Source organism: Salvelinus namaycush, unplaced genomic scaffold (genome assembly GCF_016432855.1).
Source record: "Salvelinus namaycush isolate Seneca unplaced genomic scaffold, SaNama_1.0 Scaffold917, whole genome shotgun sequence".
Taxonomy (NCBI): Eukaryota; Metazoa; Chordata; class Actinopteri; order Salmoniformes; family Salmonidae; genus Salvelinus; species Salvelinus namaycush.
Window position 1 is genome coordinate 70,086 of NW_024061661.1, and position 27,870 is coordinate 97,955.

General features: G+C 47.9%; 1 protein-coding gene across 1 annotated transcript in view; it reads right to left on the bottom strand.

Annotated features, from left to right (window-relative positions):
- The window catches only part of LOC120043437 (microtubule cross-linking factor 1), a gene marked incomplete at its 3' end in the record, with an annotated part of 88,242 nt that extends 60,577 nt beyond the window's left edge, over nt 1–27,665 (bottom strand). The window contains exons 1-6 of the mRNA XM_038988021.1: nt 27,627–27,665; nt 27,269–27,328; nt 19,992–20,267; nt 19,349–19,750; nt 17,386–18,141; nt 11,080–11,250 (exon numbers count right to left, since the gene is read on the bottom strand). Coding sequence (XP_038843949.1) covers nt 11,080–11,250; nt 17,386–18,141; nt 19,349–19,750; nt 19,992–20,267; nt 27,269–27,328; nt 27,627–27,665 — 1,704 coding nt within the window. The remainder of the gene's footprint in view (nt 1–11,079; nt 11,251–17,385; nt 18,142–19,348; nt 19,751–19,991; nt 20,268–27,268; nt 27,329–27,626) is intronic.
- Between the last annotated feature and the right edge of the window lie 205 nt (nt 27,666–27,870).

Below are 27,870 nucleotides of genomic sequence, written 5' to 3' on the forward strand. Positions count from 1 at the left end.
TACATAACCCTAGTGACGTCTGTAACCCTATAGACTGTATAGTACAGGACATAACCCTAGTGACGTCTGTAACCCTACAGACTGTATAGTACAGTACATAACCCAAGTGACGTCTGTAACCCTACAGACTGTATAGTACAGTACATAACCCTAGTGACGTCTGTAACCCAACAGACTGTATAGTACAGTACATAACCCTAGTGACGTCTGTAACCCTACAGACTGTATAGTACAGTACATAACCCTAGTGACGTCTGTAACCCTACAGACTGTATAGTACAGTACATAACCCTAGTGACGTCTGTAACCCTATAGACTGTACAGTACGGTACTCTCTAAATGTCATCACAAAACCATGTCAGTATTATCTACGCCCCTACAGGATTACCAATTCATTTAAGGTTCTGCTCTCAGACTGACTGATGTGTGTGAAGCCTATATGAGCTATAATATATTACACTGGGACTGCGTTCTGTGTTCTAATGGGACTGTGTTCTGTGTTCTAATGGGACTGTGTTCTGTGTTCTAATGGGACTGTGTTCTGTGTTCTAATGGGACTGTGTTCTGTGTTCTAATGGGACTGTGTTCTGTGTTCTAATGGGACTGTGTTCTGTGATCTAATGGGACTGTGTTCTGTGTTCTAATGGGACTGTGTTCTGTGTTCTAATGGGACTGTGTTCTGTGTTCTAATGGGACTGTATTCTGTGATCTAATGGGACTGTGTTCTGTGTTCTAATGGGACTGTGTTCTGTGATCTAATGGGACTGTGTTCTGTGTTCTAATGGGACTGTGTTCTGTGATCTAATGGGACTGTGTTCTGTGTTCTAATGGGACTGTGTTCTGTGTTCTAATGGGACTGTGTTCTGTGATCTAATGGGACTGTGTTCTGTGATCTAATGGGACTGTGTTCTGTGTTCTAATGGGACTGTGTTCTATCCTTATTTGTAGAACTGCTCATCATCATCATTATCTCTTTCTCTGTCTAACTCCTCTTCCCTCTCTTGTGAACCTACCATAGGAGTCCCCTCGAAGCCTACCATTGACTATGTACATACCCAGCGTGCGACAGAGCTGCAGGAGTTGTGACCCGTTTTTGTTGGTTATGTTGTCATAGTTGTGCCTAGGGGGGCATAATATCTCTCTCTCTCTCTCTCTCTCTCTCTCTCTCTCTCTCTCTCTCTCTCTCTCTCTCTCTCTCTCTCTCTCTCTCTCTCTCTCTCTCTCTCTCTCTCTCTCTCTCTCTCTCTCTCTCTCTCTCTCTCTCTCTCTCTCTCTCTCTCTCTCTCTCTCAATTCAATTCAAGGGGCTTTATTGGCATGGGAAACATGTGTTAACATTGCCAAAGCAAGTGAGGTAGATATTATACAAAAGTGAAATAAACAATACAAATTAACAGTAAACATTACACATACAGAAGTTTCAAAACAATAAAGACATTACAAATGTTATATTATATATATACAGTGTTGTAACAATGTACAAATGGTTAAAGCACACAAGTTAAAATAAATAAGCATAAATATGGGTTGTATTTACAATGGTGTTTGTTCTTCACTGGTTGCCCTTTTCTTGTGGCAACAGGTCACAAATCTTGCTGCTGTGATGGCACACTGTGGAATTTCTCCCAGTAGATATGGGAGTTTATCAAAATTGGATTTGTTTTCAAATTCTTTGTGGATCTGTGTAATCTGTGGGAAATATGTCTCTCTAATATGGTCATACATTGGGCAGGAGGTTAGGAAGTGCAGCTCAGTTTCCACCTCATTTTGTGGGCAGTGAGCACATAGCCTGTCTTCTCTTGAGAGCCATGTCTGCCTACGGCGGCCTTTCTCAATAGCAAGGCTATGCTCACTGAGTCTGTACATAGTCAAAGCTTTCCTTAAGTTTGGGTCAGTCACAGTGGTCAGGTATTCTGCCACTGTGTACTCTCTGTTTAGGGCCAAATAGCATTCTAGTTTGCTCTGTTTTTTTGTTAATTCTTTCCAATGTGTCAAGTAATTATCTTTTTGTTTTCTCATGATTTGGTTGGGTCTAATTGTGCTGTTGTCCTGGGGCTCTGTGGGGTGTGTTTGTGTTTGTGAACAGAGCCCTAGGACCAGCTTGCTTAGGGGACTCTTCTCCAGGTTCATCTCTCTGTAGGTGATGGCTTTGTTATGGAAGGTTTGGGAATCGCTTCCTTTTAGGTGGTTGTAGAATTTAACGGCTCTTTTCTGGATTTTGATAATTAGTGGGTATCGGCCTAATTCTGCTCTGCATGCATTATTTGGTGTTCTACGTTGTACACGGAGGATATTTTTGCAGAATTCTGCATGCAGAGTCTCAATTTGGTGTTTGTCCCATTTTGTGAAATCTTGGTTGGTGAGCGGACCCCAGACCTCACAACCATAAAGGGCAATGGGCTCTATGACTGATTCAAGTATTTTTAGCCAGATCCTAATTGGTATGTTGAAATTTATGTTCCTTTTGATGGCATAGAATGCCCTTCTTGCCTTGTCTCTCAGATCGTTCACAGCTTTGTGGAAGTTACCTGTGGCGCTGATGTTTAGGCCGAGGTATGTATAGTTTTTTGTGTGCTCTAGGGCAACAGTGTCTAGATGGAATTTGTGGTCCTGGCGACTGGACCTTTTTTGGAACACCATTATTTTGGTCTTACTGAGATTTACTGTCAGGGCCCAGGTCTGACAGAATCTGTGCAGAAGATCTAGGTGCTGCTGTAGGCCCTCCTTGGTTGGTGACAGAAGCACCAGATCATCAGCAAACAGTAGACATTTGACTTCAGAGTCTAGTAGGGTGAGGCCGGGTGCTGCAGACTGTTCTAGTGCCCGCGCCAATTCGTTGATATATATGTTGAAGAGGGTGGGGCTTAAGCTGCATCCCTGTCTCACCCCACGACCCTGTGTGAAGAAATGTGTGTGTTTTTTGCCAATTTTAACCGCACACTTGTTGTTTGTGTACATGGATTTTATAATGTCGTATGTTTTACCCCCAACACCACTTTCCATCAATTTGTATAGCAGACCCTCATGCCAAATTGAGTCGAAGGCTTTTTTGAAGTCAACAAAGCATGAGAAGACTTTGCCTTTGTTTTGGTTTGTTTGGTTGTCAATTAGGGTGTGTAGGGTGAATACATGGTCTGTTGTACGGTAATTTGGTAAAAAGCCAATTTGACATTTGCTCAGTACATTGTTTTCATTGAGGAAATGTACGAGTCTGCTGTTAATGATAATGCAGAGTATTTTCCCAAGGTTACTGTTGACGCATATTCCACGGTAGTTATTGGGGTCAAATTTGTCTCCACTTTTGTGGATTGGGGTGATCAGTCCTTGGTTCCAAATATTGGGGAAGATGCCAGAGCTAAGGACGATGTTAAAGAGTTTTAGTATAGCCAATTGGAATTTGTTGTCTGTATATTTGATCATTTCATTAAGGATACCATCAACACCACAGGCCTTTTTGGGTTGGAGGGTTTTTATTTTGTCCTGTAACTCGTTCAAGGTAATTGGAGAATCCAGTGGGTTCTGGTAGTCTTTAATAGTTGATTCTAGGATTTGTATTTGATCATGTATATGTTTTTGCTCTTTATTCTTTGTTATAGAGCCAAAAAGATTGGAGAAGTGGTTTACCCATACATCTCCATTTTGGATAGATAATTCTTCGTGTTGTTGTTTGTTTAGTGTTTTCCAATTTTCCCAGAAGTGGTTAGAGTCTATGGATTCTTCAATTACATTGAGCTGATTTCTGACGTGCTGTTCCTTCTTTTTCCGTAGTGTATTTCTGTATTGTTTTAGTGATTCACCATAGTGAAGGCGTAGACTCAGGTTTTCTGGGTCTCTATGTTTTTGGTTGGACAGGTTTCTCAATTTATTTCTTAGATTTTTGCATTCTTCATCAAACCATTTGTCATTGTTGTTCATTTTCTTTGGTTTTCTATTTGAGATTTTTAGATTTGACAGGGAAGCTGAGAGGTCAAATATACTGTTAAGATTTTCTACTGCCAAGTTTACACCTTCACTATTGCAGTGGAACGTTTTACCCAGGAAGTTGTCTAAAAGGGATTGAATTTGCTGTTGTCTAATTGTGTTTTGGTAGGTTTCCAAACTGCATTCCTTCCATCTATAGCATTTCTTAATGTTACTCAGTTCCTTTGGCTTTGATGCCTCATGATTGAGTATTGCTCTGTTCAAGTAGACTGTGATTTTGCTGTGGTCTGATAGGGGTGTCAGTGGGCTGACTGTGAACGCTCTGAGAGACTCTGGGTTGAGGTCAGTGATAAAGTAGTCTACAGTGCTACTGCCAAGAGATGAGCTATAGGTGAACCTACCATAGGAGTCCCCTCGAAGCCTACCATTGACTATGTACATACCCAGCGTGCGACAGAGCTGCAGGAGTTGTGACCCGTTTTTGTTGGTTATGTTGTCATAGTTGTGCCTAGGGGGGCATAATCTCTCTCTCTCTCTCTCTCTCTCTCTCTCTCTCTCTCTCTCTCTCTCTCTCTCTCTCTCTCTCTCTCTCTCTCTCTCTCTCTCTCTCTCTCTCTCTCTCTCTCTCTCTCTCTCTCTCTCTCTCTCTCTCTCTCTCTCTCTCTCTCTCTCTCTCTCTCTCTCTCTCTCTCTCTCTCTGCCCTCCTCTCCTCCTCTCTCTCTTTCTCCTCAAATGTAAATCACACAGAGCACTAATTCTACTATACGAAAGCTGCTTTTTCATTCATCCTCTCATTCATTCACTCTCTCCACCTCGCAGATTATGTTAGAGGGGAAACTGAAATCCCACCTCCCAACTGTAACAATATATTTAGAAACCACATCCCTGGTCAGAGTGTTTGTCGTTACATAATAGTGTCCAATTTCTCTGTGACAGTATAAGCCATCAGGTCCTCGATGGCCTTTTCTGCTCTCGATGGCTAAGCTAAACCGTGTTTATCAAAGAATACGTCACGCACATCAACATCTGATGCCGAGGAACAGCAGTTATGTGTCTGTGGTATTGGTGGGTGGAGCTTCTATCTGTTATACAGTACCGTGTGTGTGTGTGTGTGTGTGTGTGTGTGTGTGCGTGCGTGCGTGCGTGCGTGCGTGCGTGCGTGCGTGCGTGCGTGCGTGCGTGCGTGCGTGCGTGCGTGCGTGCGTGCGTGCGTGCGTGCGTGCGTGCGTGCGTGCGTGCGTGCGTGTGTTATTGGAAGCTAAAGCACCTATCTGATGTACTGTAGCTACATGACACTATGCTGCGTCAGAGTCAGAGATAATAATCTCTGTGTGTGCAGATGAAAGCACAATATGGGAAAAATAGCACGGTCGCTGTGTCACAGACTTTAGAGGGCTCCCCGCATGTCCAACAACATTCAATACACCCTGCCCCCCCCCAATACATCCTAGTCATAGACTGTTCTCTCTGCTACTGCACGCCAAGCGGTACCGGAGCGCCAAGTCTAGGTCCAAGAGGCTTGTAAACAGCTTCTACCCCCAAGCCATAAGACTCCTGAACATCTAATCAAATGGCTACCCAGACTATTTGCATTGCTCCCCCCTTTTACACTGCTGCTACTCTCTGTTATTATCTATGCATAGTCACTTTAATAACTCTACCTACATGTATATATTACCTCAATTAGCTCGACTAACCCGGTACCCCCTGTATATAGCAAAAATATTGACTCTGTACCGGTACCCCCTGTATATAGCCTCCACATTGACTCTGTACCGGTACCCCCTGTATATAGCAAAAATATTGACTCTGTACCGGTACCTCCTGTATATAGTCTCCACATTGACTCTATACCGGTACCCCCTGTATATAGCCTCCACATTGACTCTGTACCGGTACCCCTGTATATAGCCTCCACATTGACTCTGTACCGGTATCCCCTGTATATAGCCTCCACATTGACTCTGTACCGGTACCCCCTGTATATAGCCTCCACATTGACTCTGTACCGTAACACCCTGTATATAGCCTCCACATTGACTCTGTACTGGTACCCCCTGTATATAGCCTCCACATTGACTCTGTACCAGTACCCCCTGTATATAGCCTCCACATTGACTCTGTACCGTAACACCCTGTATATAGCCTCCACATTGACTCTGTACTGGTACCCCCTGTATATAGCCTCCACATTGACTCTGTACCGGTACCCCCTGTATATAGCCTCCACATTGACTCTGTACCGTAACACCCTGTATATAGCCTCCACATTGACTCTGTACTGGTACCCCCTGTATATAGCCTCCACATTGACTCTGTACCGGTATCCCCTGTATATAGCCTCCACATTGACTCTGTACCGGTACCCCCTGTATATAGCCTCCACATTGACTCTGTACCGTAACACCCTGTATATAGCCTCCACATTGACTCTGTACTGGTACCCCCTGTATATAGCCTCCACATTGACTCTGTACCGGTACCCCCTGTATATAGTCTCCACATTGACTCTGTACCGGTACCCCCTGTATATAGTCTCCACATTGACTCTGTACCAGTACCCCCTGTATATAGTCTCCACATTGACTCTGTACCAGTACACCCTGTATATAGTCTCCACATTGACTCTGTACCAGTACACCCTGTATATAGCCTCCACATTGACTCTGTACCGGTACACCCTGTATATAGCCTCCACATTGACTCTGTACCGGTACCCCCTGTATATAGTCTCCACATTGACTCTGTACCGGTACCCCCTGTATATAGTCTCCACATTGACTCTGTACCGTAACACCCTGTATATAGCCTCCACATTGACTCTGTACCGGTACCCCCTGTATATAGTCTCCACATTGACTCTGTACCAGTACCCCCTGTATATAGCCTCCACATTGACTCTGTACCGTAACACCCTGTATATAGCCTCCACATTGACTCTGTACCGGTACCCCCTGTATATAGCCTCCACATTGACTCTGTACTGGTACCCCCTGTATATAGCCTCCACATTGACTCTGTACCAGTACCCCCTGTATATAGCCTCCACATTGACTCTGTACCAGTACCCCCTGTATATAGTCTCCACATTGACTCTGTACCAGTACCCCCTGTATATAGTCTCCACATTGACTCTGTACCGTAACACCCTGTATATAGCCTCCACATTGACTCTGTACCGGTACCCCCTGTATATAGCCTCCACATTGACTCTTTACCGTAACACCCTGTATATAGCCTCCACATTGACTCTGTACCGGTACCCCCTGTATATAGCCTCCACATTGACTCTGTACCGGTACCCCCTGTATATAGTCTCCACATTGACTCTGTACCAGTACCCCCTGTATATAGCCTCCACATTGACTCTGTACCGTAACACCCTGTATATAGCCTCCGCATTGACTCTGTACCGTAACACCCTGTATATAGCCTCCACATTGACTCTGTACCGGTACCCCCTGTATATAGCCTCCACATTGACTCTGTACCGGTACCCCCTGTATATAGTCTCCACATTGACTCTGTACCAGTACCCCCTGTATATAGTCTCCACATTGACTCTGTACCAGTACCCCCTGTATATAGCCTCCACATTGACTCTGTACCGTAACACCCTGTATATAGCCTCCACATTGACTCTGTACCGGTACCCCCTGTATATAGCCTCCACATTGACTCTGTACTGGTACCCCCTGTATATAGCCTCCACATTGACTCTGTACCAGTACCCCCTGTATATAGCCTCCACATTGACTCTGTACCAGTACCCCCTGTATATAGTCTCCACATTGACTCTGTACCAGTACCCCCTGTATATAGTCTCCACATTGACTCTGTACCGTAACACCCTGTATATAGCCTCCACATTGACTCTGTACCGGTACCCCCTGTATATAGCCTCCACATTGACTCTTTACCGTAACACCCTGTATATAGCCTCCACATTGACTCTGTACCGGTACCCCCTGTATATAGCCTCCACATTGACTCTGTACCGGTACCCCCTGTATATAGTCTCCACATTGACTCTGTACCAGTACCCCCTGTATATAGCCTCCACATTGACTCTGTACCGTAACACCCTGTATATAGCCTCCGCATTGACTCTGTACCGTAACACCCTGTATATAGCCTCCACATTGACTCTGTACCGGCACCCCCTGTATATAGCCTCCACATTGACTCTGTACCGTAACACCCTGTATATAGCCTCCACATTGACTCTGTACTGGTACCCCCTGTATATAGCCTCCACATTGACTCTGTACCGTAACACCCTGTATATAGTCTCGCTATTGTTATTTTACTGCTGTTCTTTAATTATTTGTTACTTCATTTCTTATTTTTGTTGGTATTTTTCTTAAAATTGCATTGTTGGTTAAGGGCTTGTAAGTAAGCATTTCACTGTAAGGTCCAAAACCTGTTGTATTCGGCGCATGTGACTAATAGAATTTGATTTAATTTGACTGTCTGTCTGTCCTTAGTCAGTCCTACAGTAGCATGGTATGATCAGTCCTACAGTAGGTGGTAAAAGACAGGGAGGTAGAGAGATGGAAGAGGCACTGACCTCCAGTCTTAAAGAAGCCAGGAAGGGTCTGTGGTATCTAGTGTGTCTCAGGATGGCTCCCCTGTGCGTGCGTGCGTGCGTGCGTGCGTGCGTGCGTGCGTGCGTGCGTGCGTGCGTGCGTGTGTTATTGGAAGCTAAAGCACCTATCTGATGTACTGTAGCTACATGACACTATGCTGCGTCAGAGTCAGAGATAATAATCTCTGTGTGTGCAGATGAAAGCACAATATGGGAAAAATAGCACGGTCGCTGTGTCACAGACTTTAGAGGGCTCCCCGCATGTCCAACAACATTCAATACACCCTGCCCCCCCCCAATACATCCTAGTCATAGACTGTTCTCTCTGCTACTGCACGCCAAGCGGTACCGGAGCGCCAAGTCTAGGTCCAAGAGGCTTGTAAACAGCTTCTACCCCCAAGCCATAAGACTCCTGAACATCTAATCAAATGGCTACCCAGACTATTTGCATTGCTCCCCCCTTTTACACTGCTGCTACTCTCTGTTATTATCTATGCATAGTCACTTTAATAACTCTACCTACATGTATATATTACCTCAATTAGCTCGACTAACCCGGTACCCCCTGTATATAGCAAAAATATTGACTCTGTACCGGTACCCCCTGTATATAGCCTCCACATTGACTCTGTACCGGTACCCCCTGTATATAGCAAAAATATTGACTCTGTACCGGTACCTCCTGTATATAGTCTCCACATTGACTCTATACCGGTACCCCCTGTATATAGCCTCCACATTGACTCTGTACCGGTACCCCTGTATATAGCCTCCACATTGACTCTGTACCGGTATCCCCTGTATATAGCCTCCACATTGACTCTGTACCGGTACCCCCTGTATATAGCCTCCACATTGACTCTGTACCGTAACACCCTGTATATAGCCTCCACATTGACTCTGTACTGGTACCCCCTGTATATAGCCTCCACATTGACTCTGTACCAGTACCCCCTGTATATAGCCTCCACATTGACTCTGTACCGTAACACCCTGTATATAGCCTCCACATTGACTCTGTACTGGTACCCCCTGTATATAGCCTCCACATTGACTCTGTACCGGTACCCCCTGTATATAGCCTCCACATTGACTCTGTACCGTAACACCCTGTATATAGCCTCCACATTGACTCTGTACTGGTACCCCCTGTATATAGCCTCCACATTGACTCTGTACCGGTATCCCCTGTATATAGCCTCCACATTGACTCTGTACCGTAACACCCTGTATATAGCCTCCACATTGACTCTGTACTGGTACCCCCTGTATATAGCCTCCACATTGACTCTGTACCGGTACCCCCTGTATATAGTCTCCACATTGACTCTGTACCGGTACACCCTGTATATAGCCTCCACATTGACTCTGTACCAGTACACCCTGTATATAGCCTCCACATTGACTCTGTACCGGTACACCCTGTATATAGCCTCCACATTGACTCTGTACCGGTACCCCCTGTATATAGTCTCCACATTGACTCTGTACCGGTACCCCCTGTATATAGTCTCCACATTGACTCTGTACCGTAACACCCTGTATATAGCCTCCACATTGACTCTGTACCAGTACCCCCTGTATATAGCCTCCACATTGACTCTGTACCGTAACACCCTGTATATAGCCTCCACATTGACTCTGTACCGGTACCCCCTGTATATAGCCTCCACATTGACTCTGTACTGGTACCCCCTGTATATAGCCTCCACATTGACTCTGTACCAGTACCCCCTGTATATAGCCTCCACATTGACTCTGTACCAGTACCCCCTGTATATAGTCTCCACATTGACTCTGTACCAGTACCCCCTGTATATAGTCTCCACATTGACTCTGTACCGTAACACCCTGTATATAGCCTCCACATTGACTCTGTACCGGTACCCCCTGTATATAGCCTCCACATTGACTCTTTACCGTAACACCCTGTATATAGCCTCCACATTGACTCTGTACCGGTACCCCCTGTATATAGCCTCCACATTGACTCTGTACCGGTACCCCCTGTATATAGTCTCCACATTGACTCTGTACCAGTACCCCCTGTATATAGCCTCCACATTGACTCTGTACCGTAACACCCTGTATATAGCCTCCGCATTGACTCTGTACCGTAACACCCTGTATATAGCCTCCACATTGACTCTGTACCGGCACCCCCTGTATATAGCCTCCACATTGACTCTGTACCGTAACACCCTGTATATAGCCTCCACATTGACTCTGTACTGGTACCCCCTGTATATAGCCTCCACATTGACTCTGTACCGTAACACCCTGTATATAGTCTCGCTATTGTTATTTTACTGCTGTTCTTTAATTATTTGTTACTTCATTTCTTATTTTTGTTGGTATTTTTCTTAAAATTGCATTGTTGGTTAAGGGCTTGTAAGTAAGCATTTCACTGTAAGGTCCAAAACCTGTTGTATTCGGCGCATGTGACTAATAGAATTTGATTTAATTTGACTGTCTGTCTGTCCTTAGTCAGTCCTACAGTAGCATGGTATGATCAGTCCTACAGTAGGTGGTAAAAGACAGGGAGGTAGAGAGATGGAAGAGGCACTGACCTCCAGTCTTAAAGAAGCCAGGAAGGGTCTGTGGTATCTAGTGTGTCTCAGGATGGCTCCCCTGTTCTGGGCCGGACCCTGAGGAAGACCCTCCTGGCTCTGGCCCTGGGTCTCCACGGCTCGCTCCTGTCCTAGACGCCACTCCAGCTCATCCCTCACACCGGACCGTGACTGAAGGGGTGGGGTGTCAGGGGTCAAGGGGTGGAAGGAGTAGAAATGCATGAAGTGGATTGGTGGGTGAACGAACAGAGATGAATAACCACGAACAAACAGAGGAAGAAATAAAAATACAAAAATGGGTAAAAAGAAGATAAAACCAAATTGCAAAAAATGTACTGAAACTTAAGAGGACAGACTGACGGAACAGGAAATGAAGAAAAGCACAAAGAGAAAGAGCAACTTAAAGACCGCGGCGGACGAGAGAGACGAGAAGAGGACGAGAACGAGGATGAGCAACAGGATGGGTTGAAACAGCTGAAGGATGAACACAAAAGAGGAGAAAAAAGAGAGGGAATGCAAAAACACTGTTTATGAAGCGCATGCAATGAGGGCTACATGACTCCAAACACACAGCTGATACCACAGCAGACTGCAGATAGATTAGCTAGCACGCCAACAGCTGATAGATACCACAGCAGACTGCAGATAGATTAGCTAGCACGCCAACAGCTGATAGATACCACAGCAGACTGCAGATAGATTAGCTAGCATACCACCAGCTGATAGATACCACAGCAGACTGCAGATAGATTAGCTAGCACGCCAACAGCTGATAGATACCACAGCAGACTGCAGATAGATTAGCTAGCACACCAACAGCTGATAGATACCACAGCAGACTGCAGATAGATTAGCTAGCACGCCAACAGCTGATAGATACCACAGCAGACTGCAGATAGATTAGCTAGCACACCAACAGCTGATAGATACCACAGCAGACTGCAGATAGATTAGCTAGCACACCAACCATAGATCGATACCACAGCAGACTGCAGATAGATTAGCTAGCACGCCAACAGCTGATAGATACCACAGCAGACTGCAGATAGATTAGCTAGCACGCCAACAGCTGATAGATACCACAGCAGACTGCAGATAGATTAGCTAGCACGCCAACAGCTGATAGATACCACAGCAGACTGCAGATAGATTAGCTAGCACGCCAACAGCTGATAGATACCACAGCAGACTGCAGATAGATTAGCTAGCACGCCAACAGCTGATAGCTACCACAGCAGACTGCAGATAGCTTAGCTAGCACGCCAACAGCTGATAGATACCACAGCAGACTGCAGATAGATTAGCTAGCACGTCAACAGCTGATAGATACCACAGCAGACTGCAGATAGATTAGCTAGCACGTCAACAGCTGATAGATACCACAGCAGAATGCAGATAGATTAGCTAGCACGTCAACAGCTGATAGATACCACAGCAGAATGCAGATAGCTTAGCTAGCACGCCAACAGCTGATAGATACCACAGCAGACTGCAGATAGATTAGCTAGCACACCACCAGCTGATAGATACCACAGCAGACTGCAGATAGATTAGCTAGCACGCCAACAGCTGATAGATACCACAGCAGAATGCAGATAGATTAGCTAGCACGCCAACAGCTGATAGATACCACAGCAGACTGCAGATAGATTAGCTAGCACGCCAACAGCTGATAGATACCACAGCAGACTGCAGATAGATTAGCTAGCACGCCAACAGCTGATAGATACCACAGCAGAATGCAGATACCTTAGCTAGCACGCCAACAGCTGATAGATACCACAGCAGACTGCAGATAGATTAGCTAGCACACCACCAGCTGATAGATACCACAGCAGACTGCAGATAGATTAGCTAGCACGCCAACAGCTGATAGATACCACAGCAGAATGCAGATAGATTAGCTAGCACGCCAACAGCTAATAGATACCACAGCAGACTGCAGATAGATTAGCTAGCACACCAGCCATAGATAGATACCACAGCAGACTGCAGATAGATTAGCTAGCACACCAACAGCTGATAGATACCACAGCAGACTGCAGATAGATTAGCTAGCATGCCAACAGCTGATAGATACCACAGCAGACTGCAGATAGATTAGCTAGCATACCACCAGCCATAGATAGATACCACAGCAGACTGCAGATAGCTTAGCTAGCATACCACCAGCCATAGATAGATACCACAGCAGACTGCAGATAGCTTAGCTAGCATACCACCAGCCATAGATAGATACCACAGCAGACTGCAGATAGCTTAGCTAGCATACCACCAGCCATAGATAGATACCACAGCAGACTGCAGATAGATTAGCTAGCATACCACCAGCCATAGATAGATACCACAGCAGAATGCAGATAGATTAGCTAGCATACCACCAGCCATAGATAGATACCACAGCAGACTGCAGATAGCTTAGCTAGCATACCAACAGCTGATAGATACCACAGCAGACTGCAGATAGATTAGCTAGCATACCACCAGCTGATAGATACCACAGCAGACTGCAGATAGATTAGCTAGCATACCACCAGCCATAGATAGATACCACAGCAGACTGCAGATAGCTTAGCTAGCATACCACCAGCCATAGATAGATACCACAGCAGACTGCAGATAGCTTAGCTAGCATACCACCAGCCATGCAATAGCAAAAAAAACTCTACACACGTGCAATGCCGTTATTTTTCACATGACACTTTTAACGGTTTTTACACTGTTAAACGTGACTCTTTATTAGACTCTTATCATTCTACATAACTTTAACTTTATCTTGTTTTCTTTGAGTAGAAGGCAAACCGTGTCCTTCAAGAGAATGTTTGTTTGTAGTAGCTGTTAGTTGAGTAACAGTATGCCCCACCCATCCTAACCACAATTAGGATTCTACAGGCGAACGGATTAAAACAGTGGCACAGGTATTATCCCTATATTCAATTTCAAAAGAGAATCAAACATTTTTTTATAAAAAATGTATTCATTGAATAATTCCAAAAAGGCCCAATCATGGTGTAAAGAGCAAACTGTTTATTAACATACTGTCTCAAACAGCGGTACCAGCGGTACCAGCGGTACCAGCGGTGGAGGACAACGCAGCGGACAGAAGGCGAAGGGACCGGCAAGGTCCTTCCACGGGCAACTCCTCATTCTGACTTTGATTGATTGGTTGATTTGTTAATTGATTGCTTGATCAATTGTGTGAAAAAGCCATATGGAAGAAGCTGCCAACACCCCCCCCCCCCCCCCCCCCCCCCCTCCCACTGAGTTGAAGCAGGCATCTGCATGTGGGTACAGGTCAAGGCGATGGATCAAGCAGGTTGCCATTTCGGGGGCAGGGTGCGTATGGGTATGTGGACGCAGCTCTGAAAGCGAGCGTGAGGGTGTGAGGGATGGTGAATGGGGACGGGAGAAGGGAGGTGGTGGTGCTGGGTGGCTGAGCCGGGTGACTCAAGGTGGGACAGGCACTGCTGTGGCACCTCTGCTGGTCGTTTGGTTGTCCTGTGTTTCTCAGTCCATCTCTGAGGATACCAAGTGTGTTCAAGCCCAGCACTAACACACCTGATTCAACTAAACAGCTAATCACCAAGCCCATGATTATTAGTACTGGGCTAGGAACCCCAAGCAATGGATGGGTAACATTGGTCTAAAGGACCGTGTTTACACAGTCAGACAAATTCGGATCTTTTTTTCTCCCACAAATTGGTCTTCTCACCAATCACATCAGATCTTTTCACACCAGATCTTATCTGAGTGGTCAAAAGACCAATTAGTGTGAATTTAAAAAAAAATCTGAATTGGGCTACCTGTGTAAACGCAGCCAAGGTGTCACCATCTCTGCCTGGTTCCTGCTGGTCTTTACTGATCTAGTGTTGCATTCAAACAGAGGGGCTCTATGGACTTTCTGTAGCTGTGTCATGTAGGGGTCATGTAGGGGTCATGTAGGGGTGTAGTGGGCCATTTGTTTGTTTTTGTCTTGTGTTGAACCTGGGACCAATGTGAAAGAAAGTTTAAAATAAACATGACTTGTGTTCTGAGTGGGTAGTCTTCTGATAAAGCAGACATGGGCCTGTATCCCAAACGGCACCCTATTCCCTACATAGTGCACTACTTTTGACCAGTGTCTGATTGGCTCTGGTCAAATCTAGTGCACTACACGGGGAATAGGGTGCCATTTCAGACGCAGCCCCACGCTAGCTATAATGAATGGTTTTGTGTATTTGACACGCTACGCTGCATTAGCATCACATTTAGAGGCTGGGAATGGCTCTACTAATGACTCCCCTTGGCGTTTTATACTGTTTACATCCAGTAGTAATGGACTGTACCATTTACACAGACCCCCCCCTTGAGGTTTTATACTGTTTAAATCCAGTAGTGATGGACTGTACCATTCACACAGACCCCCCCTTGAGGTTTTATACTGTTTACATCCAGTAGTAATGGACTGTACCATTCACACAGACCCCCCTTGAGGTTTTATACTGTTTACATCCAGTAGTAATGAACTGTACCATTCACACAGACCCCCCCCCCTTGAGGTTTTATACTGTTTACATCCAGTAGTAATGGACTGTACCATTCACACAGACCCCCCCCTTGAGGTTTTATACTGTTTACATCCAGTAGTAATGGACTGTACCATTCACACAGACCCCCCCTTGAGGTTTTATACTGTTTAAATCCAGTAGTAATGGACTGTACCATTCACACAGACCCCCCTTGAGGTTTTAAACTGTTTATATCCAGTAGTAATGGACTGTACCATTTACACAGACTCCCCTTGAGGTTTTATACTGTTTACATCCAGTAGTAATGGACTGTACCATTCACACAGACCCCCCCTTGAGGTTTTATACTGTTTAAACCCAGTAGTAATGGACTCTACCATTTACACAGACTCCCCTTGGGGTTTTATACTGTTTAAACCCAGTAGTAATGGACTCTACCATTCACACAGACTCCCCTTGGTGTTTTATACTGTTTAAACCCAGTAGTAATGGACTCTACCATTTACACAGACTCCCCTTGGGGTTTTATACTGTTTACATCCAGTAGTAATGGACTGTACCATTTACACAGACTCCCCTTGGGTGAGTTTTATACTGTTTACATCCAGTAGTAATGGACTGTACCATTCACACAGACTCCCTTTGGCGTTTTATACCGCTCCCGTCTGTGAATCTGTGCGGTGTCTGAAATGGCACCTAATTGACCCACACGGCCCTGGTCAAAAGTAGTGCCCTATATACCTACCCTACCCACTGAGTAGGGTGCATATTCCTCACTGCTGTTTAAAGTCACGTTGTGCTCTGTCTGACAGATTCATTACTTCAACATTTCTATTGGTTTCCTGGTGTCATAATGTCTTAATGTATAAATCAGAATGTCATGAAATAATATCAATATCGGTTTAACTCTGTTTTCCATAATGACTACTTGCCGCTACAGGCAGGCATTCTTAAACTGATTGATAAGACATACTAACTAATTGATAAGACATACTAACTGATTGATAAGACATACTAACTGATTGATAAGACATACTAACTGATTGATAAGACATACTAACTGATTGATAAGACATACTAACTGATTGATAAGACATACTAACTGATTGATGCAGCCAGGGGGTTGATGTCTAGATGTAGCAAGGAGACAGACAACGTAACATACAGTACAGACAGTACTGCAACACAAATGGCTCCCTATTCCCTATGTAGTGCACTACTTTGACCAGGGCCCATAGGGCTTTTAACTAGTGCTACCGGCCCGAACCGAGTGAGAGTGAAAACAGTTTTTATTCTTTTATTTTTGTTTACCTTTATTTAACTAGGCAAGTCAGTTAAGAACACATTCTTATTTACAATGACGGGCCTACCCCGGCCAAACCCGGACGACGCTGGGCCAGTTGTGCACCGCCCTATGGGACTCCCAATCACGGCCTGGATGTGATGCAGCCTGGATACGAAGCAGGGACTGCAGGGCCTTTAGATCGTTGCGCCACTCGGGAGCCTAAAACATGTTTCCCGCATGTAGTGCACCCTATTCACTACGTAGTGCACTACCTTTGACCAGAGCCTTCAGGATTTACTTTACTTGGCTTCAGCCCTTGGCTCCTATAAGGAGAATAGGCCCTTGACGAATGTTGTATCACATCCAGGCTTACCTTACTGCGAAGTAAGATAAGCCTGAAGACTCTGGTCAAAGGTAGAGCACTACGTAGTGAATAGGGTGCCATTTCGGCCGCACCCCTGAATAGAGACAGATATAGGTCAAAAGTCGGAGGAGTTTTATCCAATTCCTTACCTGGAAATCTGTGACCAGGTCGCGTCCCAGGGTGCCGATGGGCGAGTCTCGTGACATGGAGGTGACCCCAGACAGGAAGCTACTGGACTCTGTGAGGTTGGGCAAGGGTGACAGGTCGTCTCCCCGATCCCGGTCACCTCCCTTCTCCCTCAGGCCCTCTCCCAGGTGATCCACCTTCTCCATGAAGATATGGAGCTCTGTGCGGAAGGCCTTCATACGGGTGTTGATCGTGTCCAGGACCTGTGAGTCTGGTTTGGGATCGGGGAGGCGGGTGGTGTCTTCTTTAAACCCCTCCAGAGCCAGACTCAAACTGTCCCCTCCTGTTATTAAAATCTTTCCCTCGTAGATCAGACTGTCCGTGTCGCTAATGAGACGATCTACGGTCTTCCCAAGGCGCTCTGCTTCTCGTTTGACATTCGTGAACGTCTCGCGGTCTTCTCGCCTACGATTAGATAGTTCGGTGGCGCTGAGCCCGCTGAGCTCGTCCGAGGGCTTGTGACTTCCAAACCCCGAGGTCGTGGTGGTCTTCTCAAAGAGGTCCTCCGAGTCACTCTCGCCACCGACAGGCCCCTCTCTCTTGGGGTGAAGTAAGAGGAGCCTCCCAGTTTCTTCCTCCTCTGCAGTGTCGCGGTGCCCGGTGTCGCTGTCTGCATCGCTGTCCCGCGGGGAGCTGGTGCGGAGGCCCAGGTGTTGGGCCAGGTCACAGCGCTGAACGTTGGACATCAGGACTCTGTTCTCATACTGCAGCTTCATCACCTAGATGAGGACACGAGACACCATTATGAAAGCTTTAGAGACAAGTCAACATTATGTTAGCTTTAGAGACAAGTCAACATTATGTTAGCTTTAGAGACAAGTCAACATTATGTTAGCTTTAGAGACAAGTCACCATTATGAAAGTTTTAGAGACAAGTCAACATTATGAAAGCTTTAGAGACAAGTCAACATTATGTTAGCTTTAGAGACAAATCAACATTATGAAAGCTTTAGAGACAAGTCAACATTATGAAAGCTTTAGAGACAAGTCAACATTATGAAAGCTTTAGAGACAAGTCAACATTATGAAAGCTTTAGAGACAAGTCAACATTATGAAAGCTTTAGAGACAAGTCAACATTATGTTAGCTTTAGAGACAAATCAACATTATGAAAGCTTTAGAGACAAGTCAACATTATGAAAGCTTTAGAGACAAGTCAACATTATGAAAGCTTTAGAGACAAGTCAACATTATGAAAGCTTTAGAGACAAGTCAACATTATGAAAGCTTTAGAGACAAGTCAACATTATGAAAGCTTTAGAGACAAGTCAACATTATGAAAGCTTTAGAGACAAGTCAACATTATGAAAGCTTTAGAGACAAGTCAACATTATGAAAGCTTTAGAGACAAGTCAACATTATGAAAGCTTTAGAGACAAATCAACATTATGAAAGCTTTAGAGACAAGTCAACATTATGAAAGCTTTAGAGACAAGTCAACATTATGAAAGCTTTAGAGACAAGTCAACATTATGAAAGCTTTAGAGACAAGTCAACATTATGAAAGCTTTAGAGACAAATCAACATTATGAAAGCTTTAGAGACAAGTCAACATTATGAAAGCTTTAGAGACAAGTCAACATTATGAAAGCTTTAGAGACAAGTCAACATTATGAAAGCTTTAGCAACGTCCTGAATGGTACCCTATTCCTTTTATAGTGCACACCTCCATCATGCTGCCTCACACAGAGCATTATGGGTACTGTAGTCCATCACGCTGCCTCACACCTCATTATGGGTACTGTAGTCCATCATGCTGCATCACACAGAGCAGTATGGGTACTGTAGTCCACCATGTTGCCTCGCATAGAGCATTATGGGTACTGTAGTCCATCATGCTGCCTCACACTGAGCATTATGGGTACTGTAGTCCATTATGCTGCCTCACATAGCGCATTATGGGTACTGTAGTCCATGCTGCCTCACCTTCCCACTGAGCTCATTTATCTGCATCCTGGCTGACTTCAGCTCCTCGATCATCACCACACCGCTTCCGTTACCCCCGCCTCCTCCGTTACTCCCATTACCGGACTTCATCATCATCATCACTCCGACATCGACCTCCTCGTCTCTCGGGCCGAACTTGAAGCGGTTCAGTTCGGAGGTCAGCTGCTTGTTGTGGTCCTCGATCTCCGAGATGGACCGCCGGAGAAGTTCTGCCTCTTCCTCTACGAACTGTAGGTGGCGCCGCAGCTCCCCGGCTGACTCCAGAGCGTCTCCGCCGTACGGGGAGGAGGGCATGCTGCTGAAGGGCTCCCGGCCGAAACAGTCCCTCTCGTACTGGCAACGGATGTCCTCGTTCTCAGCCCTCAGGCCTCGGTTCTCCACCTGATAATAATGAACACAATGATTAGGAAGCGATCTTCATTTAAAGGAATAAATCAAAGTACTGCAGGAAGGGGAAACAAAAGACAATAGCACCCTATTCCTTATGTAGTGCACTACTTTGACCTAAACCCCGGGCTCTGTCTATAGTAGTGGATAGGGACCTGGTCTATAGTAGTGCACTACATGGATTAGAATGGGATAGTGTTCCATTTTCAGACACACCCAGGATCTGGCCACTCACCTCCAGCTCTACAATTTTCCTCCCCAGAATATTCGCCTCTTCCTCCACCAGTTTGAGTCGGAGCCGTAGCTCGGCCTCCCTGGTGCTGTGGGGCCCACCACCTGCGAGCTCTGCCAGGGGTAGAGGGCTGTCCACGTCCCCGTAGACTGACTTGTACTGCTGGATCTCCTGCTCTAGCTTGTCCTTCTCCTTCCCCAGCTTGGCCATCTTCTTACGCATGAGGGTGGCCTCTTCCTTAGAGAACTGCAGCTGACACCTGAGATCTGCACTGTCCTCCTGTGAAGAGGAGGCGGAGGAGGAGGAGGGGGGAGGAAGAGGGAGGAGTAGGGGGGAGGGGAGGAGGGAGGGAGGAGGGGAAGAGTAGGAGGAAGAGGGAGGAGGGGAGGAGGGAGGTAGAAGAGAGAGGAGGGGGAGGAGGAGGGAGGAGTAGGGGGGAGGGGAGGAGGGGAGGAGGAAGAGTAGGGGGGAGAGAAGAGAGGGGGGAGGGGGAGGAAGAGGGATGGGGGAGGAGGGGGGAGGAGGGGGAGAGGAGGGGGAGAGGAGGGGGAGGAGGAGGAAGAGAGAGGAGGAAGAGAGAGGAGGAAGAGAGAGGAGGGGGAAAGGAGAGAGGGGAGGGGGAGGAGGAGGGGGAGAGGAGGAGGGAGGAGGAAGAGGAGGAAGAGGAGGATGTCATTAGTGTACGCTCATTGTGAAATCAGATTGGGTTTATGTGATAGAATGTATAATAGAAGCCTGCTACCTGGGTCAGAGATGATAGAATGTGTGATAGACGTCTCCTACCTGGGTCAGAGACGATAGAATGTGTGATAGAAGTCTCCTACCTGGGTCAGAGATGATAGAATGTGTGATAGAAGTCTCCTACCTGGGTCAGAGATGATAGAATGTGTGATAGACGTCTCCTACCTGGGTCAGAGATGATAGAATGTGTGATAGAAGCCTCCTACCTGGGTCAGAGATGATATAATGTGTGATAGAAGTCTCCTACCTGGGTCAGAGATGATAGAATGTGTGATAGAAGTCTCCTACCTGGTTCAGAGATGATATAATGTGTGATAGAAGTCTCCTACCTCGGTCAGAGATGATATAATGTGTGATAGAAGCCTCCTACCTGGTTCAGAGATGATATAATGTGTGATAGAAGTCTCCTACCTGGGTCAGAGATGATATAATGTGTGATAGAAGTCTCCTACCTGGGTCAGAGATGATAGAATGTGTGATAGAAGTCTCCTACCTGGGTCAGAGATGATATAATGTGTGATAGACGTCTCCTACCTGGGTCAGAGATGATAGAATGTGTGATGGAAGTCTCCTACCTGGGTCAGAGATGATATAATGTGTGATAGAAGTCTCCTACCTGGGTCAGAGTGTCACGTTCCTGACCTTATTTCCTTTGTTTTGTCTTTGTTTAGTTGGTCAGGACGTGAGCTGGGTGGGCATTCTATGTTATGTGTTTCTATGTTGGGTTCATTTTCAATTAGCCTGATATGGTTCTCAATCAGGGGCAGGTGTTTTACGTTTCCTCTGATTGAGAACCATATTAAGGTAGGCTGTTCTCACTGTTTGTTTGTGGGTGATTGTTGCTGTGTCTGTGTTTGTTCGCCACACGGTACTGTTACGTTTCGTTCGTTCGTTCGTTCGTTTGTTCCTGTTCGTGCGTTCATTTTTATATGTTCTCAAGTACAGGTCTGTTCACGTCATTTTGTTATTTTGTATTTTGTCAAGTGTTCTTCGTGTTCGTCTTATTCAAATAAATCATTATGTATTCACACTACGCTGCGCTTTGGTCCGATCCTTGCTCCTCAGACGAGGAGGAAGACGAGCGTTACAGAATCACCCACCAACCAAGGACCAAGCAGCGTAGTAACGGGCAGCAGCGACAGCATACACAGGACTTCTGGACATGGGAGGAAATTCTGGACGGTAAGGGACCCTGGGCACAACCTGGAGAATATCGCCGCCCTCGTGAAGAGCTGGATGCAGCTAAAGCCGAGAGGCGGTGGTATGAGGAGGCAGCACGGAAGCAAGGCTGGAAGCCTGTGAGTCAGCCCAAAAAAAATCTTGGGGGGGGGGGGGGGGGGGGGGGGGGCTACAAGGGAGTGTGGCAAAGTCAGGTAGGAGACCTGCGCCAACTCCCCGAGCTTACCGTTGAGAGCGAAAGTACGGGCAGACACCGTGTTATGCGGTAAAGCGCACGGTGTCTCCTGTACGTGTGCATAGCCCGGTGCGGTACATTCCAGCTCCACGTATCGGCCGGGCTAGATTGAGCATTGAGCCAGGTGCCATGAAGCCGGCTCAACGCGTCTGGTCTCCAGTGCGTCTCCTCGGGCCGGCATACATGGCACCAGCCTTACGCATGGTGTCCCCGGTTCGCCAACACAGCCCAGTGCGGGTTATTCCACCTCCCCGCACTGGTCGGGCTACGGGGAGCATTCAACCAGGTAAGGTTGGGCAGGCTCGGTGCTCAAGGGAGCCAGTACGCCTGCACGGTCCGGTATATATCCGGCGCCACCTCCCCGCCAGCCCGGTACCACCAGTTCTGGCACCACGCACCAAGCCTCCTGTGCGTCTCCAGAGTCCTGTGCGCCCTGTTGCTGCTCCCCGCACTAGCCTTAAGGTGCGTGTCCTTAGCCCGGTACCACCAGTTCCGGCACCACGCACCAGGCCTACTGTGCGCCTCAGCCAGCCAGAGTCTGCCGTCTGCCCAGTGCCGCCTGCACTGCCCGTCTGCCCAGAGCCGTCTGAACTGCCCGTCTGTCCTGAGCCTTCAAAGCCGCCCGTCTGTCCTGAGCCTTCAAAGCCGCCCGTCTGTCCTGAGCCTTCAAAGCCGCCCGTCTGTCCTGAGCCTTCAGAGCAGTCCGTCAGTCAGGAGCCGCTAGAGCCGCCCGCCAGACAGGAGCCGCTAGAGCCGCCCGCCAGACAGGAGCCGCTAGAGCCGCCCGCCAGACAGGAGCAGCCAGAGCCGCCCGCCAGACAGGAGCAGCCAGAGCCGCCCGCCAGACAGGAGCAGCCAGAGCCGCCCGCCAGACAGGAGCAGCCAGAGCCGCCCGCCAGACAGGAGCAGCCAGAGCCGCCCGCCAGCCGTGACCTGCCAGTGCCGTCCGCCAGCCGTGACCTGCCAGTGCCGTCAGCCAGCCGTGACCTGCCAGAGCCGTCAGCCAGCCGTGACCTGCCAGAGCCGTCAGCCAGCCGTGACCTGCCAGAGCCGTCAGCCAGCCGTGACCTGCCAGAGCCGTCAGCCAGCCGTGACCTGCCAGAGCCGTCAGCCAGCCGTGACCTGCCAGAGCCGTCTGCCAGCCGTGACCTGCCAGAGCCGTCTGCCAGCCGTGACCTGCCAGAGCCGTCTGCCAGCCGTGACCTGCCAGAGCCGTCTGCCAGCCGTGACCTGCCAGAGCCGTCTGCCAGCCGTGAATGTATGATAGACGTCTCCTACCTGGGTCAGAGATGATAGAATGTGTGATAGAAGTCTCCTACCTGGGTCAGAGATGATATAATGTGTGATAGAAGTCTCCTACCTGGTTCAGAGATGATAGAATGTGTGATAGAAGGGAGTGTAGACAAAGGGAGCATGTAGCATGTAGCACGTAGCATGTAGCATGTAGCACGTAGCATGTAGCACGTAGCACGTAGCATGTAGCACGTAGCATGCAGCTCCCTGGTGGAGTTCACTTCCACTGTTGTTAAATAAAGTATACAGATTTGATCATTCTGTTGTCGCTGAAAAATGTACTGCTCCGCAGGAAATGCCGATTAGCGTCGTGATTTGCATAAATTAATTGAAAACCTCACACTAACACACGGTTATGTTAGGAGCATTGGACATGTCATGTAGTCTAATTTGGGCAAGCCAGTAGCCTAACCACCGGTCAAGCAACATCATGGACTAAACGTTCAAATCCTGATGCTGCAGGATTCTTTTGCAGCGACAATACTGGTTCAAATTAAGATCCCACACCTGTAGGCGGCATGCTGTATGAAGGACAGCATCTGGAAATAGCTGTGACAGTGATAATGTAAACATCTCTAAACCAATCAAAACTAACTCAATTAAATACATCCTGCAGAGTCACAGAGAGGGAGTGTGGCAAAGTCAGGTAGGAGACCTGCGCCAACTCCCCGAGCTTACCGTTGAGAGCGAAAGTACGGGCAGACACCGTGTTATGCGGTAAAGCGCACGGTGTCTCCTGTACGTGTGCATAGCCCGGTGCGGTACATTCCAGCTCCACGTATCGGCCGGGCTAGATTGAGCATTGAGCCAGGTGCCATGAAGCCGGCTCAACGCGTCTGGTCTCCAGTGCGTCTCCTCGGGCTGGCATACATGGCACCAGCCTTACGCATGGTGTCCCCGGTTCGCCAACACAGCCCAGTGCGGGTTATTCCACCTCCCCGCACTGGTCGGGCTACGGGGAGCATTCAACCAGGTAAGGTTGGGCAGGCTCGGTGCTCAAGGGAGCCAGTACGCCTGCACGGTCCGGTATATATCCGGCGCCACCTCCCCGCCAGCCCGGTACCACCAGTTCTGGCACCACGCACCAAGCCTCCTGTGCGTCTCCAGAGTCCTGTGCGCCCTGTTGCTGCTCCCCGCACTAGCCTTAAGGTGCGTGTCCTTAGCCCGGTACCACCAGTTCCGGCACCACGCACCAGGCCTACTGTGCGCCTCAGCCAGCCAGAGTCTGCCGTCTGCCCAGTGCCGCCTGCACTGCCCGTCTGCCCAGAGCCGTCTGAACTGCCCGTCTGTCCTGAGCCTTCAAAGCCGCCCGTCTGTCCTGAGCCTTCAAAGCCGCCCGTCTGTCCTGAGCCTTCAAAGCCGCCCGTCTGTCCTGAGCCTTCAGAGCAGTCCGTCAGTCAGGAGCCGCTAGAGCCGCCCGCCAGACAGGAGCCGCTAGAGCCGCCCGCCAGACAGGAGCCGCTAGAGCCGCCCGCCAGACAGGAGCAGCCAGAGCCGCCCGCCAGACAGGAGCAGCCAGAGCCGCCCGCCAGACAGGAGCAGCCAGAGCCGCCCGCCAGACAGGAGCAGCCAGAGCCGCCCGCCAGCTGTGACCTGCCAGTGCCGTCCGCCAGCCGTGACCTGCCAGTGCCGTCAGCCAGCCGTGACCTGCCAGAGCCGTCAGCCAGCCGTGACCTGCCAGAGCCGTCAGCCAGCCGTGACCTGCCAGAGCCGTCAGCCAGCCGTGACCTGCCAGAGCCGTCAGCCAGCCGTGACCTGCCAGAGCCGTCAGCCAGCCGTGACCTGCCAGAGCCGTCTGCCAGCCGTGACCTGCCAGAGCCGTCTGCCAGCCGTGACCTGCCAGAGCCGTCTGCCAGCCGTGACCTGCCAGAGCCGTCACTCAGTCCGGAGCCGCCCCTCAGTCCGGAGCCGCCCCTCAGTCCGGGGCCGCCCCTCAGTCCGGGGCCGCCCCTCAGTCCGGGGCCGCCCCTCAGTCCGGTGCCGCCCCTCAGTCCGGTGCTGCCCCTCAGTCCGGTGTTGCCCCTTAGTCCGGTGCTGCCCCTTAATCCAGTGGGGTTAATATGGTGGGTAGCCATTAGGAGGAGGCCACGGAAGCGGGGATTAACTATGGTGGGGTGGGGACCACGTCCAGAGCCAGAGCCGCCACCGTGGACAGATGCCCACCCAAACCCTCCCCTATAGGTTCAGGTTTTGAGGCCGGAGTCCGCACCTTGGGGGGGGGGGGGGGGGGGGGTACTGTCACGTTCCTGACCTTATTTCCTTTGTTTTGTCTTTGTTTAGTTGGTCAGGACGTGAGCTGGGTGGGCATTCTATGTTATGTGTTTCTATGTTGGGTTCATTTTCAATTAGCCTGATATGGTTCTCAATCAGGGGCAGGTGTTTTACGTTTCCTCTGATTGAAAACCATATTAAGGTAGGCTGTTCTCACTGTTTGTTTGTGGGTGATTGTTGCTGTGTCTGTGTTTGTTCGCCACACGGTACTGTTACGTTTCGTTCGTTCGTTTGTTCCTGTTCGTGCGTTCATTTTTATATGTTCTCAAGTACAGGTCTGTTCACGTCGTTTTGTTATTTTGTATTTTGTCAAGTGTTCTTCGTGTTCGTCTTATTCAAATAAATCATTATGTATTCACACTACGCTGCGCTTTGGTCCGATCCTTGCTCCTCAGACGAGGAGGAAGACGAGCGTTACACAGAGATGATAGAATGTGTGATAGAAGTCTCCTACCTGGGTCAGAGATGATAGAATGTGTGATAGAAGTCTCCTACCTGGGTCAGAGATGATAGAATGTGTGATAGACGTCTCCTACCTGGGTCAGAGATGATATAATGTGTGATAGACGTCTCCTACCTGGGTCAGAGATGATAGAATGTGTGATAGAAGTCTCCTACCTGGGTCAGAGATGATAGAATGTGTGATAGAAGCCTCCTACCTGGGTCAGAGATGATAGAATGTGTGATAGACGTCTCCTACCTGGGTCAGAGATGATATAATGTGTGATAGAAGTCTCCTACCTGGGTCAGAGATGATAAAATGTGTGATAGAAGTCTCCTACCTGGTTCAGAGATGATAGAATGTGTGATAGAAGTCTCCTACCTGGGTCAGAGATGATAGAATGTGTGATAGAAGTCTCCTACCTGGTTCAGAGATGATAGAATGTGTGATAGACGTCTCCTACCTGGGTCAGAGATGATATAATGTGTGATAGAAGTCTCCTACCTGGGTCAGAGATGATAGAATGTGTGATAGAAGTCTCCTACCTGGTTCAGAGATGATAGAATGTGTGATAGAAGTCTCCTACCTGGTTCAGAGATGATAGAATGTGTGATAGAAGTCTCCTACCTGGGTCAGAGATGATAGAATGTGTGATAGAAGTCTCCTACCTGGTTCAGAGATGATAGAATGTGTGATAGACGTCTCCTACCTGGGTCAGAGATGATATAATGGGTGATAGAAGTCTCCTACCTGGGTCAGAGATGATAGAATGTGTGATAGAAGTCTCCTACCTGGGTCAGAGATGATAGAATGTGTGATAGACGTCTCCTACCTGGGTCAGAGATGATAGAATGTGTGATAGACGTCTCCTACCTGGGTCAGAGATGATAGAATGTGTGATAGACGTCTCCTACCTGGGTCAGAGATGATAGAATGTGTGATAGACATCTCCTACCTGGGTCAGAGATGATAGAATGTATGATAGACGTCTCCTACCTGGGTCAGAGATGATAGAATGTGTGATAGAAGTCTCCTACCTGGGTCAGAGATGATATAATGTGTGATAGAAGTCTCCTACCTGGTTCAGAGATGATAGAATGTGTGATAGAAGTCTCCTACCTGGGTCAGAGACTTCTTGTCTCTAAATGTTTCCCTGCTTCCTCTCCGCCGTGTACCAGTCTGTGAGAAGGAAGAGAAAACACAAATATCAGAGGACAACACTGGCTACATACAATAACTAGGACTAGGTGGGGACAATGATTTATACTGCTTCAATCCTCAAAACACTTTTTCCTTTTTGACAGAACACATGTAACTATAGAAGTAGAATGAATAGAACGGTCTCGGAACCTCTAAACCTGGCAAAAAGGGTAAAACTGTGGGCAAAGCCCTGTTTCTGTGGAGAGTGTGGGGGAGATATGGACCTGGCGAATATTTCACTGGTGCTGGGACTGGGGTGGCTTAACAACAAACTCACATACTTTCTCATCCGGGTCTTCCTCAGATTGGAAGACATGTTGTGCCCAAAGTAAGTACGTACAGACAGACAGACAGACAGACAGACAGACAGACAGACAGACAGACAGACAGACAGACAGACAGACATCGAGAGACTGACCAACAGAGAGACAGACAGACCAACAAACACAGACAGACAGACAGAGCAACAAACAGAGACAGGCAGATAGACCAACAGACACGAGAGACTGACAACCACTGTG